Source organism: Scylla paramamosain, chromosome 4, assembly GCF_035594125.1.
Source record: "Scylla paramamosain isolate STU-SP2022 chromosome 4, ASM3559412v1, whole genome shotgun sequence".
Lineage (NCBI taxonomy): Eukaryota > Metazoa > Arthropoda > Malacostraca > Decapoda > Portunidae > Scylla > Scylla paramamosain.
The window spans coordinates 24,697,027-24,714,526 of NC_087154.1; the positions used below are offsets into that span (position 1 = coordinate 24,697,027).

Sequence of the window (17,500 nt, forward strand, 5' to 3'; positions counted from 1 at the left end):
ACAGGAGAACGAGAAGGAGAATGGAGAGGAGGCATGAGTAGCCGGGGCCATATCATCATGCTGGCAACACGCCTTCAGGTAACGAGACCGCGACGCCATGGTCCATAATTGGTCCCAAACCAGCCGCTCCAGTCTTGTCCCCTCACAATGGAACACTCCGCCGCTGTCGCCGCCACTTCCTTCCCTTCCTCCTCCTCCTCCTCCTCCTCCTCCTCCTCCTCCTCCTCCTCCTTTACATTACTAAAATTGAATTAAAACAAGATATAGAGATATCTTATACCAAGATAAATTACACGTTTTCTATAATTACAAGACTGATTATGTAAATAACGAACCATTATGTCTGTGCTCGCCGGAGGAAAGCAAAGTTCTCATGAACAAAGGGAGCACCTTTGATGCACCCGAGTAAGGGACAGTATCGCTAATGACATCTTCTCCTTGTCTTTGAAGCTGAGTTACATCTAAATGTTAGCTGGTAAATATTCATATTAATAAGGCGACCAGTATACTCGTTTGTGCCTCTACTTCCTGCAACCATTATTGCTCTCCTTTGGTGGATCCATTCTGAAAAACTATGTCAATCCTTGAGAATCTGTTAAGATTTCTTCACTTCCTAACGTATCATCCTGCACTACGAATCATAATGGTAACGATCATCTCCATCATGGTCGACGTTGTTGAACTTATTGGGTACAAAGCGACAGTCATAGAATATAATGTTATTGTAGTATACTCAGCATGGTTGGTGCCGGGACGGTGAGACATTATTGTGCGGAGGTTTTGAAAAGTGTATGCTTGTAATTTTTTCTTCTTCAAAAGCCTCCTGAGCATCCCAAAGGCCATTTCCAGAAATATTATCTTAATGTGTATTTATTTGATTCCACTGTCGTTGAGCTTGCCGGAAACTGATATTTGGTAGTGCATGTGAAACATCTTTACATTGTTGCCCACAATCCTAATTTTTGGTTGGACTTAATGTAATTATGATTAATCATTCTACTATTTGTTTGTATATTGTTTCTGAATCTGTAAACTGCTGCCAATAGCGTTAGATAATTTCCATCTCCATGTGAGAAACAAACTCAAGACGTCGATGACAAAGGTAAGACAATCACTGGTACATTACTGATATATGTGTAGTACGTGACAGCCAAAGCAGTCTCAGAGATGCAAAAAAGTGACCTGATTTATCAAACATGCTAATTGAGAGGAGTCAGATGAATTATGCACCTTCGGAACATTCACGTTCTAGAAAATCAGGCAGGCCAACAAACTAATTAGCTGCAGTATAGTTGGCGTTGAGAGCATTGCGCGTCACGCTTGGCTTGTCCTTCGTTGCTGTGCTGAGGGAGGCGACCTGCGTCAAGAAGCTTGACGCCAAACAGATCGCAACAAACTTTGTGTTCCCTTGTTTGTCAGTGTTTCTGTTTACAAAACAATTCTAAGGCTGTCTTCATCATTATTATTGTTTTATTTGTTCTATGGTATCTAGTGTATTATGGCGATGATCATCAACTTGCAGCAAGAAATATAATCTGGGTACAATTTTACACACACACACACACACACACACACACACTCTCTCTCTCTCTCTCTCTCTCTCTCTCTCTCTCTCTCTCTCTCTCTCTCTCTCTCTCTCTCTCTCTCTCTCTCTCTCGCTCCATCTATATATCTATCTATCTATCTATCTATCTATCTATCTATCTACCTATCTACATATCTATCTATCTCTCATCCTGTCTCGTCGAACCATTGTCTTTTTTTTTTTTGTGAAAGGGGCCAGTAATGTGCTCGCTTTGGAGTACTGGCTGTGTGGAGGCCCTGCGTGTTTCCACCACCTACACAATGGCTTTCATCTGTCAGTGTTTTCACCACCTACATAGTGGCTTTCATCTATCAGAAATGTATGGCCACTTTGGATCATGCGGCAATATGTATATATTATTTTGTGAAAATAAAACCGAACAAAAAATATGCATACATCCTTAAACATGAGTGGCTTCTTGAGTTTCTTTGTAAATTAATTTGATTACATAATATAATAAAATACAACTCCAAATGGATTAATGGTAGCGGCATGGTACACAACTGAAACATTACGGTATTGCTTCCAAAATGATAAGCACTAATAGTCATAAAGCCAGACAATGCAGCGTGAAACGAACACAAGTGTGTGTCCGTCTTCACTGATCTCTGACGCCTAATAGACGTGCGTGTTCTACTGGTAACTAGTAACTTGGCTTTCGTGAAGTCAAGCGAAAATATTGGGACAGGGAGGTGGACAACTCCGCAGCGTGAAAGGAATAAAGTTGCTCTCGAAAATTATCCGAGTTTCTGTGTCAAAAAAATATGGTCAGGTCATTATTTCTTTTACTGGAGCTCTTTCCTCATTTTCTCGAGCTTATTCTTTCCTTCGCGTCTCTAAGGAGTTCAGTCGTATTCTTCTCTCTATTGCAGATGGGGAAAGATTAGGATGCTGGAGCCATATCAAGAGCCGTACAAGGAGGCGCCCCAGCAGCTCCTGCAGCACCGGCCATCGTGCCCCATGGCAGACCCTTGCGCCCTCCCCATCAACTCCCTGAAGGTAGCCCCCTCGCAGGAATCCTCCCCACAGCACCATCCCCAACCTGACCTCACTTGATCTGTAGAGCTGCTCAGTGACCTCATCTGTGAACCTGCTAACCCCGTCACTCCATAACTGACCCCATTCACAATTCTGCCCCCCCCCCCACCCCGTAACTCTGCTTCAAACCTGTAGCTTCAGCTGTCAGTCTGTGTAGTTAATAGGCAAATGTTAGTTTCCTGCGGTCGTTCCAGAGCCCTCATGTCCGAATGTTATTGTCTCCTTTTCTCTTCTCAGTCCTGCCTGACGCTATAATCCCATTACCCGCCCCGATGTTTATTTAATTTATTTATCTATTTACCTGTCATTGTTATTATTATTATTATTATTATTATTATTATTATTATTATTATTATTATTATTATTATTATTATTATTATTTAATGGTTTATTTGCGTTTTGCTCGAGATGTGTTTGTTGTCTCCTTTCACTTGCCTCGTCAGTAACCTCTGCCACAACCTTCACTGCTTGTTCGGTGTTGCGTAGTTCATCACGAACCCAGACAAGTAGTACTGAAGTGTATCTTTTTAGCGCTAACATGTGTTCTAACTAATGCATCTGAAACTTGTTCCGCATCATGTTACATGTTTTGAAATATTCAACAATATCTGTAGATTCTCCTTCAGAGATAACCCACAGCATTCATCAGCTACATTCCAACACAGACTCGAACGATTGCTGCGCCAACAAACACTATAGCAGACATGAGTTAGACATCAACGTGCTATGGCCTTTAATCAACTTTTGAAATATTTCCCCCCCCCTCATTCCCGTGGTCCACTCCTTATCCCCAGCGTCCCTCCCTTACCCATTCCCAGCTGGAGCACCACATGAGTCACCGTCGGCCTCGCCAAAACTCAGTCTTCGTGGGGCGATCGTCTCGGTCACACAGCCTGGAGGTGCATCCGCCACGACGCGTCAAAAGTGCTCTAAACCTGACCACATTGGTGTTGCAGGAGAGCGAAGAGGAGGGCGCTGTAGCCACTACATTCACTTAGTCCTCCAGACATATTTCGCCTTCACCCTTGGAAAGGCCGTTTCTTCGCCAGCAGATTCCACACACTCTCATCAGAGTTCCCTTCGCAATCCTCAGCCGTGAGACTCGGGTGATCCTTTAGGGCTATGGCGAAAGTGACACGGATTACGGCAGACGCTGGAACGGCTTCTGAAAATATCAACTGAAAAAAGACGCATTTATTCCACATTCTGTGCCACCTTCGGCATTTCCCAACCTTCATATCTGTGGAAACCTTTTCATGTCACGATGGTGCCCAGTGAGAACAGACTCTGCAACAATGGACGGGGCAGTGACGTGAGGACCTGTAAAGTGCTGAGTAACGGAATGGAGTAAAGGGCACTGCTGGTTACCTTACCGCCTACGTAGGTAATGACTAATGGACATGTAACTGAAGATTTCATATTCTGTAACACGACAATACTTCGACTCCATTTTCCGCTTTTCCAGAACTCTGCAATGTTACCTAGTTGAAATATAATTAGGAAACAATCTATATATTCCAGATCTAAATATATATATGAGTATGTTCAATATTTATTTGATATTTCTGTGGCTCATCTTGTACATAGTTCTCTTGTTCACTCTCAACAAGTTGTATGAAACAAAATGATTAATTACTCGTATGTGTTCAGTGAATTTGGGCCGACCATCATCAGGCTTCAGTGAACAAGCCTCCGTGCAGTAGTCTTTGGTTCAGGTCCTAACACTGGGCTGTCTTGTGTAAGCACAACTATTCCTTATACAATGTGACAACAAACCTTTGTATAGTTACTTATTACCTCCTGGTATTCGAAAAACAGCGAACACTCTAAAGTGTCATTCTTTATTTCTATTCCAATTTAACCCTTATCATTGCTGACTTTATGTATTTATTGGAATGAACTTGACCGTTTTGACAACCAGTTCCTGTCTTCGATCTCACCATTTTCATCCAATTAATTACGATACAGTTATCCATTCCATAATTGGGTTCCATCAACGCATCCATCTCATCTTTCCTATCGCAAACTACCATCTCTTAAGAACATATCTAGATTTAACTTATGATCATTCCTCTTTTATAACCGAGATATTGATTCCTTGTATAATTTTTAAGACTGGAGCAGTTTTACATGAGAATGTAGAGTAAGTGATGGTCCGAACTCATCATAATCAAGACAGAAGTGAACTGGTTAAATAATAGTTACGTTCTTTCACTTTTTTTTTTTTTTTTTTTGTAATTTTTTACTGTACGTACAAGGATTTATTTCACTCCTCATCCTTACCTCCGTCCCTCCCTCCCTCCCTGCTTCCCACGGGCCTTCCTCCATTAACTGGGACGAAGAGTGCAAGAAACTTCCTTAAGGACTCCAAGAAGGGTATGAGTTTCAAAATAAGGCAAAAGTCATGAGCTTAAGACTGCGAGATGTGCGGCTGGGATAAATCAGATTTAGTGGGAATGCGACAAACTTAGAGTGGATGCTCTCTCTCTCTCTCTCTCTCTCTCTCTCTCTCTCTCTCTCTCTCTCTCTCTCTCTCTCTCTCTCTCGTGTGAGTGTTTGAGAGTTTAATTTTCTACTCTTGCTCACTGTTTCGCGCTTCTCTCTCCGCGTCCCTTCACCCGTGTCTGTCTGTCTGTCTCCACACTCTTCCCTTCCGCCCCTGGCGGCGTGGCGTGCTGTCCTTTGTCCGGCATCAGTGATTGAGATAAAATTTTTATAAAGGTTATGTGAGACAAAAAAATAAATAAATATATATTTTATTTTATCTTAATAAATGCTGTTGTTAATCTATAACACTGATTCGTTTTTTTGTTAAATATTTCACGCTTCGGCATAGGAATAACATTATTTGTGTGTATTAAGTGGAAGCAAAATTAACATTTTATTTTTTTTCAGAAGATACTGCTGTCGAAATGCGTTTATTACTTTCATTTCTTCTCACCTCATGATAAAAAACTGTAAAATACGAATATCTCAACTCTTCTGGTCTCTGAATAAAATTTACTACAAAATGTTCTTTCCTTGACTCAAAAACGAAAATATTCTTACTAGTATCTAGTCTTGCATTCCATCATTATCATCATCATCATCATCATTTGTTCTGTCATCAAAACTATCACCATTACTCTTGTATACGTCTCATAACTGTCATGGTGTCATCCATTACCGACACACCACCACCTTACCGTACTTCAGGCCTCGCCGTGGCAAATCTTTTCACCAGACAACACTCTACGTCACCTTCATCATCAAGAACATCATCCTTCGTCTTATTTGAGCTATTTTTCTCTCGCCTTTTAACTTACGACTTTTTTTTCAGTCCACTTTTATGATATTTTTGTGTTTGATTAAGGGATATACTGCAGTGTACTGGTTGTTTAGTGAATAATGAATGTAATGTCTTCATTTTGCGTACTACTTATATACGTATGCAATAACCTTCGCTTTTTTTCAGCATTATATTTCAAGTATCGGTAATTCAAATATTCATTTCAGTATATGAATGTTGTTCTTGTGAGGGAATCCGCTTCACCCTTTTTCCTTGCCACACGGCAAAGCTCACTAATACTTGTCTTATCTTCTTTCTTTACACAACTTTCCTTTCTCACATTCTGTCCGTCTTTTCCTCAAAATTTTCTTTCTTAAGTTTTCTCCTTCCTCTTTACTATTGCGTCTCTCCCTTCTTCCATCATCCCTTCCCCTTGATCCCACCCCAGCAGCGGCTCCATATCTGAAGGTCATCTCCGAATTATTGCTGAATATTGCTTCGGGACGGAGACGAATGTATATTATTTTTTGGTTTTCCCTCCCGTCGTTTCTGCTTCAGTTACAGCATGTGATTATACTGGCATGCCGATTCGCCTGCCTGAATATCTGATCCGTTTCCATTTTCTTTTTTTTTACCATCACATTACTTAGCATCACTTTCATATATTTTACGTTAGTGACACTTGGTGTGCTAATAATAATCCTTCTTTACTAATTTCAGTTATAACGGCTTTAATTCTTGTTTTTGTGATTTTTTTTCTTTCCCAAAGCAACTGCCTACTTTCGTAATCTTGTTGTTTCTAGACGATGCTTCTCTTATTAATATTCAAACGGTTTTTTGCAGTAGTCCACTATATTCATAACTAAGCCTCCAGCGGCTGCTATTACTTATTTAATTGATTCTTTCCATCTCACTTATTTAAAGCCGATTGCCAATTTATATTTTGACACACACACACACACACACACACACACACACACACACACACACACACACACACACACACACACACACGTGAAGGGTTATGAGACATTGTAAGGAACTTCTCTTCTCTTTGCGGGAGTTGTGGGAACAGGAAACCAACGACGGTGACGCTCATGGTGGTGGGAATGATGGCAATGTTCTTCTTTCTTTAAGTACACCTTCAAAACTTTACAGAAAATCTGCAGCAGTCGGTAAGTTCCAGCAGTTCCCGCACTTCCTCACTTCCCTAAAGAGGCTCTGCAAAAGGCCATCAACGAGATCATAAAAAGAATGTGTCTTTAAATTTTCAGGAATGTGCGACAAGGGTAATAAACACAAGGTAAAGTTTAATGCTGGGAACGCTGTAAAACGGACGGACTGCGAGTTTGACGAAGAGCAGCAGCAGCAGGACTGATGTTCATATAAACCAAAAGGGAGAGGAAAAAAGTTTTCTCTGAACATTTTCAAATTCTGGGATGTGATATGACGGGCCGACTTACAGGGAATGCTTACTCATGCGAGAATAACGTGCATCCACTGGCAGAGGGGCGCTGCAATCCCTCTCCCTTACCTCAGTACCCCGTTGACCGTCCCTCCCTGACTCCACGTTACGGATTAATCAAACTACAAAGGAAAGAGACGTGCATTGCAAAAATATAAGCCTATTAATACCTGTCATCCACTTTCGGTGAAAATGAATTCTCACTTCCTACTCCTTGCCCTAAAATAACGTAATACTGTTTGTATTGCTGCTGCTAGTACTGTTGCTAGTGCCGTTTCTGTTTCTACTACTATTACTGCTACCACTACCACTACTACTACTACTCCTACTGCTACTACTACTACTACTACTGGTGTTATATTATTATCAAGTAAACAGTTTTGCCAATCTTTGCGATTTCCCCCCTCTCTCTTCCCTTCTCTCTTTAATCTTTGGAAGTACTTGTCATACCGCAACCCCCCCCCCACACACACACAAACACATGCACGAGGTAGGCTCACAAAGGAGAGAGAGAGAGAGAGAGAGAGAGAGAGAGAGAGAGAGAGAGAGAGAGAGAGAGAGAGAGAGAGAGAGAGAGAGAGAGAGAGAGAGAGAGAGAGACAGGGCACAGTGCAATCTTTGAACATACTAAAAACTGCGGGGTGCGGGAAAGCCCTCGTAACAAAAGTATGTGTTGGTCTTTCTACACAAACACAAAGACACCACAGCTGTCTATGTAACTTGCAGCGCATTTTGTCCTGTGCTGAAATTTTTATGCTAAGTTTCCGCAGTGACGCAACTTAATTATGTGTTATGGTGAAAATTGTAAGCCAGTGAGAGAGATAGAGCAAGGCAGAGGTATTCTCTCTCTCTCTCTCTCTCTCTCTCTCTCTCTCTCTCTCTCTCTCTCTCTCTCTCTCTCTTACTGTCAGCTTTTTCAAGCGCTCCTTTCATGTTAAGTAAAAAAAAACAAACATATGAAACAAAGGCATATAAAAAGTGCCTGCAATATTGATAATGATAAGATATTGATAGGATATTTACAAAATCTATGAAGATGAAAGATAAAGAGAATTAAAACATAACCTCTCTCTCTCTCTCTCTCTCTCTCTCTCTCTCTCTCTCTCTCTCTCTCTCTCTCTCTCTCTCTCTCTCTCTCATACATGATAATTTTTCCATTAACAATTCAATAAATCGCCAATTACGTTGAAATGAGAAATATACTCATCCACGATATTAAGATGATTAGTGTGTGTGTGTGTGTGTGTGTGTGTGTGTGTGTGTGTGTGTGTGTGTGTATGGGCGGGGGGGGCGGTTGCGTGATAGACAGTCGACTGACCTGCCAAATTTATGATAATATGCATCCACTATATTATTATTAATGTATTAATATATATATATGCTCATGCGTTTATGTGCACGATCTTTCCCACCCTACCTCTCTCTCTCTCTCTCTCTCTCTCTCTCTCTCTCTCTCTCTCTCTCTCTCTCTCTCTCTCTCTCTCCACCAAGGATTTGAATCAGGACGAAGGATTTGTCTCGAACCAGCACTGGAGAAAACAATTCGGAACTCCTCAGAGATAACAGGCTCTTGTCTCTACGGCTAATGATGGGTCTCGATAATTATGCCCAGAGGGCGGGCAGAGAGCTGGAGGAACGGGGATGGAGTGAGGACCTTTCTTACCCAAGGAAAGGCCCATTATTCCGGCGTGACGTCTTGGGGCCACAGGGGACAGGAAGGTCAACAAGCTGATGGATCAACTAACTAGGCCAGGTGATTCTCTGCCTCAAGCTCTCTACCTTCATCTTCCTCTTCCCTTCTTTACTCAGCTTCCTGCTCTTTCTTTTGGCTGCGTGCCTGTGTGTGCTCTGTATACATTCCGTTTTCATTGGGGCCTTCACATACACTTTTATCCCCTTCAGTGGTTGTAAATATGAATGGCTATTACTGTGCCTAAGGGCGGCGCGCCGGACGACAACCAATAAAAAACGAAGAACAAAAAATGGAAGAAGATCCATAAATCACACCCTCGATCTGGCCACAGGAAGAAGAAGAGCACAACAAAGAAAAACAAGAGACCATAAAGGCGTGCAGGGAAACAAACGCACACACAGAAAATGGAAGACAACCAGAAGGTACATAAAAATAAAAAGCACACTTGCTAAGACACTCGTTTTCCGCACGCCGCGCCTAAAAGCCGAGAGAAGCCGAGGTGATGGCTGGATAAGAAAACTTTGAGGAGTGAGGCACAGTACAGAAGAAGCAGAGGCGCAAGATACGACGCAGAATGATTAATTACTCACACCAGTTCCTTCCCTCTGAAGAATGACAGGGAGAGAGATGGATGAAGGGAAGGGGGAAAGGAAGGATACAGCGGAGGTAAGGAAGGAGTAAGGGGAAGCTGGAGAGAAGAAAGGGGAGCAGGACGGAAGGGATGGAGAAGAGAAAGGATTTTACTCAGGGACATGAGGCTAAAACGAGGATTACGAACGCTTTAGTAGGTTGGAACTCTTGATCAAGGCAGGGAGGGGAGAATGGAAAGGAAGGAGGGAAAGAGAACCATGGAAGAGACGGAGGAAGGGAGGAGAAATTTGAATTAATAAAATCGATAGAAAAAAAAAAAACTTACGAAGCAGAACTACATGAAAATAGCGGAAAAAAAAAAAAATAGAAAGGAATGGGATATTAAAGTTAGGGGAGAGAAATTGAGATTCACAACAGCGACAGAAAACTAAGAAAATAAAAATATTACGGGACAGAATGGGATAAAAAGGATGAAACACACGGGAGGGAAGGGGATATGAAAGAAATGGAGAAAGGAGTAAGAAAATGTAAAGAAAGATACGGGATCATAGAGCTTAAGATCCTGGTGAGGCCTTACTGCATGGCCAGGGAGCCTCATCCATCTCCCGGGGAGCCTCGCACGAGGATCTGAGCAACTCTCCGAAATTATAGCAAGAAGGAACTTTTGGTAGGAAGTAGTGAGCCATTACCCTTTTCTTTCAGGCTTCTGGAGCGAGCGCCTGTCCTCCACAGCAGGACGTGTGCATGTAAACGTCTTTGGTCACTAGGGGATGGGACGACTCAGTGGGATCAAAATCTTTAATCCAACTTTTCTTTAAGACGCGCTGTTAGTTTTGAATTCTAATAAGCTTGTTAAGATTATTTCGAAGAAATGTAAGTCACTCTCCAGCGGTGTTCCACGGGAAATTTGTTGCTGAAATGAATATCTGCTGGAACTATCAACAGCAGAAAATTAAGCGATTGGCATTGCAGTTCAGGAGCAGGGGAGGGCACATGTTGACCCAATTTCCTCAACGCCGAATTTTTCAATGTGGATGAGAGAAGATTCACCGAGCCGATAAATCAATAGGGGCTAGAAACTGTTGACCGGAGGCGGAGTAGCGGAGGCCTTGAAGGGGCCGAGGACAGTTCTCTTTGTGGGTCAGGTAGCCCTTCCTCAACTACACACCTTTGCATATTCTTCGTTATTCTTGTAAAAATATGAATTACGATAAAGTGATGTAAAAGAAGGCCTTTTTCATATATATATATATATATATATATATATATATATATATATATATATATATATATATATATATATATATATATATATATATATATTTTTTTTTTTTTTTTTTCTCTTTTTTTTCAGAAAAGAAACTGAAAACCAACAAAAATGTCAGAAAGAATGACGAAGGGAAGGAGACGCCGGAGAAGTGGTGACCTGGAATGGTGAAGAATGTAAAGGGAAAGTGGAACACCTCGACCTCAAGAGCAGAATCATAGAGGTCCTCAATATTATGGTTAAGCAAACCTCTTCAAACAACAGTCTGCTCGATATTAAAACTTAAAAAAAAAAAAAAAAAAACTCCAGAAGCAAGACTTTGGCGTAATGGAATTTTAAACTTCAACTTCTTAAGACGATATCTGGCTCAGGGGAGGCACCTTTGTTCTTTTGAATATCCGATATTTATTGACTACGAAGAAAAAGAATTTGCCATCTTAAAATTTCCCTGCGTCCACTCTTTACTGATAAAAAGAATCCTTATCTATGCCTTTATGTTGGTTAGCTTAAAGTTAAGATAAATATTATTTTTACTTCATCCTCCGCGCTTCTTTCCTTATCCCCTTTCCCTCCAATTATCTCCTTCTGTTTCCTCTTTTCGAGCTTGACATCTCTGATTAGCACAATTTGTTTACTTAACGGATGTTTCTTTGTTACGCTTTCACTGAAAATATACATATGCTGCTCCTTTCCTTTTGACAGCGTGTTGTACATCTCAGTAATTGGCACTTTTTACATCTTGTTTCTTCCCTGGCTCTCTAAAAGTACCTAAGGGAAGTACAAAATCATAAGAAATAGTTTTCTTCCTCTATTAATCAACATTACTCCGCCAACTATTCACATTTTTCTTTCCATGTTCTTATATTCATTCGCGGCCACCACATGAAGTTCAACTCGACCATCATATCTCACACAACTGATGCAGTCATCCCACAAGTGCCGCACCGGATTCTTAAATTAACACAACAGGCGTGGATTGGCCCCACTTCCTCATATTTGATCTATCGAGGGGTAACGTTTCTCTCTTGTCTGCATAACTGTTGCTGCGTATACACAAAAATGCAGGTTGTTTCTATTAGATTTGTGACTGAACAGTATGGCATTTGTTTTGAGTAATCTTAGAGTTCTACTGAACGAATATATAAAGACACAGTGTGAACTACATGATTACTTAGTTTGCTATCTGTGGTTTCTTTCAAATTAATATTCTAAACACTTGCTGCAGATCATTTCATTGAGCAAGAGGAGAAACCATAACATAAAAAAGGGTTAGACAGCCGCATACAGCGTGGAGAAGATTTGTTTTAGCGAGGGGAAGCCATATTAGAGGGAGTCCCTTAACTTGAAGATTCAGTGATGTTCTTCGCATTCACATTGGTTTAAGACAAAATGAAAATTTTATCTAATTTCCTGAGACGCTGTAAGTAGGTTAGAATGCACGCCCAGAGAGGCGCCGAGCATAACTCTTACTTAATTACATGCAAATTGCAGAAGGGAGGAAGGAAAGGGGAATATATGTCCTAGTAATGAGAGATAAAAATGCAAAGGTGAATTGTATAGTGAAGATATTTGCCCATTGTGAAGAGGCAAGAGAAGTGAACGATGAAATAGCAAGTAGAGGAAATGGAAAGGGTCTCTGATAATGAAAGAATAAAAAAAAAATGAAAAGGAACGGTGAGTAAGTGGAAGCGGAGGGCAGTTGGCAGCTCGAGCATCTGCTGCCACTCTCGCTGAATTAGTTTTGTCCAGTTCGAGTTTCAGTGGACGAAAGGAATTCACGGGATCACCGATGAGGAAAATATTGGAGCGGCGAGCAGGAAGTTGCAGCGTGTGGGAGTGACGGCAGTGGCGGCAGTGACGGCTCTGCTCCTAGAAGGCAGGGTCGGTAAGGCGACCGCCAAAGAACTGCCCCATGTTTACTTTTTTAGAGATGGTATGTATGTTACTGCTACGCGTGCGTACGCGCGCGCACACACACGCACACACGCACGCACGCACGCACGCACACACACATACTCTCTCTCTCTCTCTCTCTCTCTCTCTCTCTCTCTCTCTGGGGGCTGCCTTTTTATATTTTCGTATTACCACATCCGCCCAAAGTTTGTTATCTTCCCCTTTGTGTCAAGTTTTTTCGTCAGCTTCCTGCCTCCTCCTCCTCCTCCTCCTCCTCGTCTTCGCCTTCCTCTTCCTTTTCCACCTCCTCCTTCTCCTCCTACTCTTCCAACAGGGAAAATGCAGAGTACTTTGCGCCGGAAACAACCACGTTCTCACAAAATGTGTAAATAACAATATTACACTATCGAGTGCGGATGATTATTATGGCGTCTTAATAATAATAAATAATAACAATAATAAGAATCATTATTATTATTATTTTTATCATTATTATTATAATTATTATTATTATTATTATTATTATTATTATTATTATTATTATTATTATTATTATTATTATTATTATTATTATAAAATACTAACAGTTCAACATTATAGAGGAACAATAAAAAATGCAAATAAGGTCAACAGTTTGCTGGTAGAGCTTTTTAATTCAAATCCTAACAAAACACGTACATAATTTCTTTACGTGCATAACGCTCGTGCGCCCTCGGCTTGAATATCGCAAGTAGTTTTCGTTGTGGTATTACATTAACGTAAAAAACAAAAATAAAACGCAGAAGAACAACTCAGAATCATCACAATTAAAAAAAAAAAAAACGAGATTGGAAAGAACTTAAATGAAAAGCTCGTTATGATGGCTTCAGAATCTTAAATTGTATAGCAAATTAAAGTCAATGGTGCGCTAAGGATTATTTCAACTTAATAAAAAGTAATACGAGTAGCTGCAAGATTGTAGGAGTCCATTTTCAATCTTTTGAACCTCAACACTTATTTCTAAGTGTTAATTGTAGCATTTGGAATAGATCATCTCCAGTAACCGCGATTACTGATTCACTGATTCAAGTTACTGATTCACAAATAAAACAGACAATAGCTTTTGAATGCGTCAACAACAAAATTCCTTGATCGATTGGTTCATGTGAAATATGCTTTAAAATAATGTCTCTGTTCAAGTCTCTATTACATACAACAACTTGCCTGATATCAAATATTGCAATACACAGTCTCGAATGAACGGTCACTACTTTTAGCGTGGGTCTGTGCCGGGGTGTGGATACCATGAGTGTTGACAGTTAGTGACCATCTTTGGGACTAACATCCCAGAATTCACTGTTGCAGGAGGAATACACTACTGTATGTAATATGTAGCGTCACGCTGCAAGGCTGTCTTGCGGGGCGCTGTATGACATGCATGACTGCAGTGGACTGAAGACACCAGGAGACTGATTAACCCTTAACTGCTGCCTACTAGAAAACTCCAGCCGGATCTGCAGCGCTTGTTTGTACTCATACCCAATGTATAATTATCATCTTTATCGTGCATAAATTAAATAAAGTCAGAATATAATTCTCATAACACTTCGCGTAGACGACCCAGAGTTAATGGTCACTGCTTCTACTTTCGACTTATGACCATTTGCGGATAACTGCTATCTTTGATTGTTTATGGCCGTCTTTGGGTTTAAAGCTCCAGGAATCCAGTGCTGGGAGAATGACTGTAACAACGTGTATGTGTAGTGGCACCCATGGAAGAAGTGAGTTAACCTGTACTTTGGTGTGAAGAGAATTGGGGGCTGTTTGACAGAATGCTGTCTCCTTAATTAATAGTAGCCTCTCAAGGCTTCCGGACACTCCTATTTATTTACAGTGCATATATACGTATATATATATATATATATATATATATATATATATATATATATATATATATATATATATATATATATATATATATATATATATATATATATATATATATATATATATATATGATTTTACTACAAAACGTGTTCTTTAAAGATAAAATAAGTAGATCCCATGTAGATCTCGTCATAAATTAAATAGACTCCCTACTAATGATTTTTTCCGTATTGTATGATATTTTTTTTGTCGAAACCTTTCCACACCAGCGCAAGTCTCCAAATAGCCACGCAAAAACTAGGTCTGTTGCTGTCTGGCTAACTTATGTAATCCTTCCTAATCCTACGCAATCCCTCTCCTTTTCCACTAGCAGAACCTTCATCCCCACCACTCCACTCCCGCCACTACTAGCTCCTCTTTTTCCTCCCCCTATTTTTCTTGGCCAGAGTTATGGTGCTGTAACTCATACTTATTTACAGACACTCATACATATAGACGAGCTCCTCTTGGACCTGAGGGACTCGGGTGATAATGCTCGCCATCTCTGCGTGAGACACCACCTTCTGCCCAGCCCATCTCATCCACTCTGTCTGGACCACTCGCCTGACCCGCCCCCACCTGACACACACACACACAGTCTCAGCCACGCCTTCCCTCCACACCCTATTGCTTAGACCGTCTGCTGCACACACCCTGAAAGTCTACACATCCTTGCTGGTTCCTCTATCTAATTTGGTTCAGCCTGTGTCTTCTGAAGCAATCATAAATGGAGGCACATTGGAAAGTGGGTCAATATGTTAATTAAGACAAAAATAAATTTAAGTCAAAACACACACACACACACACACACACACACACACACACACACACACACGATCATTCATTTTTCTCCATACAAATATACCTACCGTTCTCCCATCAACATCTAGGAGATCAAATACCACGACTGAGGTACACAGCAAGGGTGCCAGGGGTTGCCGTGAGGAGGTTGGCCTGGTAATGCAATATCTTAGGTATTCAGGAGTCACTCCGCCCTTGATCCTCTTTAATCTTTTCTTCTCCTGGGATATTGCTCGCAAGATGGTATAATTTATTATTTTGAGCATGGAAAGCTAATGATATGAGATGTAATTTCAATATCAGCTGCGGTCATGGATACAAAAGTGAGAACCAAGGGCTTATTATGTAGCTGGCTCCTGATTTCATGTCTCAGATGCAGCAGCAACAGCAACAGCAGCAACAGCAGAAGCAGAAGCAGAAGCAGAAGCAGAAGCAGAAGAAGAAGAAGAAGAAGAAGAAGAAGAAGAAGAAGAAGAAGACACATGAATACACAGGAAGACAATCTGTTGAACTAGTGGTCTGTAATGAGTGCAGGTGCTGAGACAACGTACTTTTGGTAAACTATACAAGAGAAAATAAAATAGAACGAACAATGCTGTTTCAACGAGCAAGAAGGAAGCACAGAGAACGGAATACAATGAAAATGAAGGAAAAATAAAAAAAGTCGCTGGAGGCGGAAGAGTATATGTTAACAGAACTATCAATCACCAGTACATTCATTATTCAGTACTGTTATAAAGAGGCATAACTTGTGTCAGAGAATTTTGCTGGGGACACGTAAGCACTAGTGGGAGAGCGCCTTTGATGGAGATTTTTGAAACGATACCGGTGGCCTGGGCATAGTCAGAGCACCCACCAACATCAATTTATTTTGTGGGAAGCAGTGAAATACTACAAACACCATCCACCAGACTGCAACCAGAGTGATCTGGAGATCATGACAAATATTCAAGAGCTAAGAGACAGAAGTTTTCAACAAAAAACAGTGTTCTGATTTTGTTCCTAAATCGATGGTTTCCGAAAACGTGGCGAATATGTACAGTGCTACCTTGAAAGTTTAAATGATTCGTGGAGTATTCCTCTGTATTACCATGTTCTTCTTGGTTACCATTGTGACTGTCGTGGTGAATGACCTGCTCAATATTGTATGCTGATCATAAGGCTTATGATAATCATTCGCATATCTCCATACTAAAATGTATATTTAACCATTTTTGAGGCTGAGTGAATGTTCAAAACTTATTTTTGTTTTTACGGCGTATTCATGGAAAAGTCGTGGGTATCATTAATGAATATTCCACCTGTTATATTACTTAAAGTCTTAATTCATTTGTATTTCTCATGATAATCAGAAGGACCATAGACAGCGACGTGTTTACAGCTCACTAGAGTGTGATTGGCTCGGCCTTGACTTGCTGCTGAGTGAACGCTGGACACCCGCGCGTGATAGACTTGTGTAAATTATTTTGTCAATACATTGTGTTCTGTTATATAAACCTATATAAAGAGGCTTGACTCAATGACATGTTTTGTGGGAAGTAAGATTTCGGGGAAATTATTGACAAATAAGTTATGTTTCTAAATTTAGTGAGTCAAGGTAATCGATTTATCAATTATTACTACAGTAAATATTTACTTCCTTATATATGAGTTCATATATATATATATATATATATATATATATATATATATATATATATATATATATATATATATATATATATATATATATATATATATATATATATATATATATATATATATATATATATATATATATATATATATATATATATATATATATATATATATATATATATTATATATTTATTTATTTATTTATTTATTTATTTATTTAGGTGCATAATTATTCTAAGCCAAGTGATCATCACTCTAATAATCAAAAGCAAGAAACTCACGGTTCAAGAATTAAGAATGTTCTTACAATGGGAACACTGCTGTCTATCGGCATACTATCTATCACACTAGCTTTG

General features: G+C 40.1%; 1 protein-coding gene and 1 long non-coding RNA gene across 4 annotated transcripts in view; one reads left to right on the top strand and one right to left on the bottom strand.

The window, feature by feature from the left end:
* Positions 1–5,634, top strand: part of LOC135099901 (uncharacterized) — a 91,193-nt gene extending 85,559 nt beyond the window's left edge. Inside the window, exons 6-7 of one of the 2 annotated variants that reach the window (XM_064002572.1) lie at positions 2,458–2,584; positions 3,442–5,634. In XM_064002572.1, the coding sequence (XP_063858642.1) occupies positions 2,458–2,584; positions 3,442–3,621 (307 nt within the window). In that variant the 3' untranslated portion in view covers positions 3,622–5,634. Of the gene's footprint in view, positions 1–2,457; positions 2,585–3,417 lie in introns of both variants that reach the window. The other variant, XM_064002571.1, reaches the window with a different exon arrangement.
* Positions 1–17,500, bottom strand: part of LOC135099904 (uncharacterized) — a 215,250-nt gene that overhangs the window by 8,955 nt on the left and 188,795 nt on the right. The window lies entirely within an intron of this gene.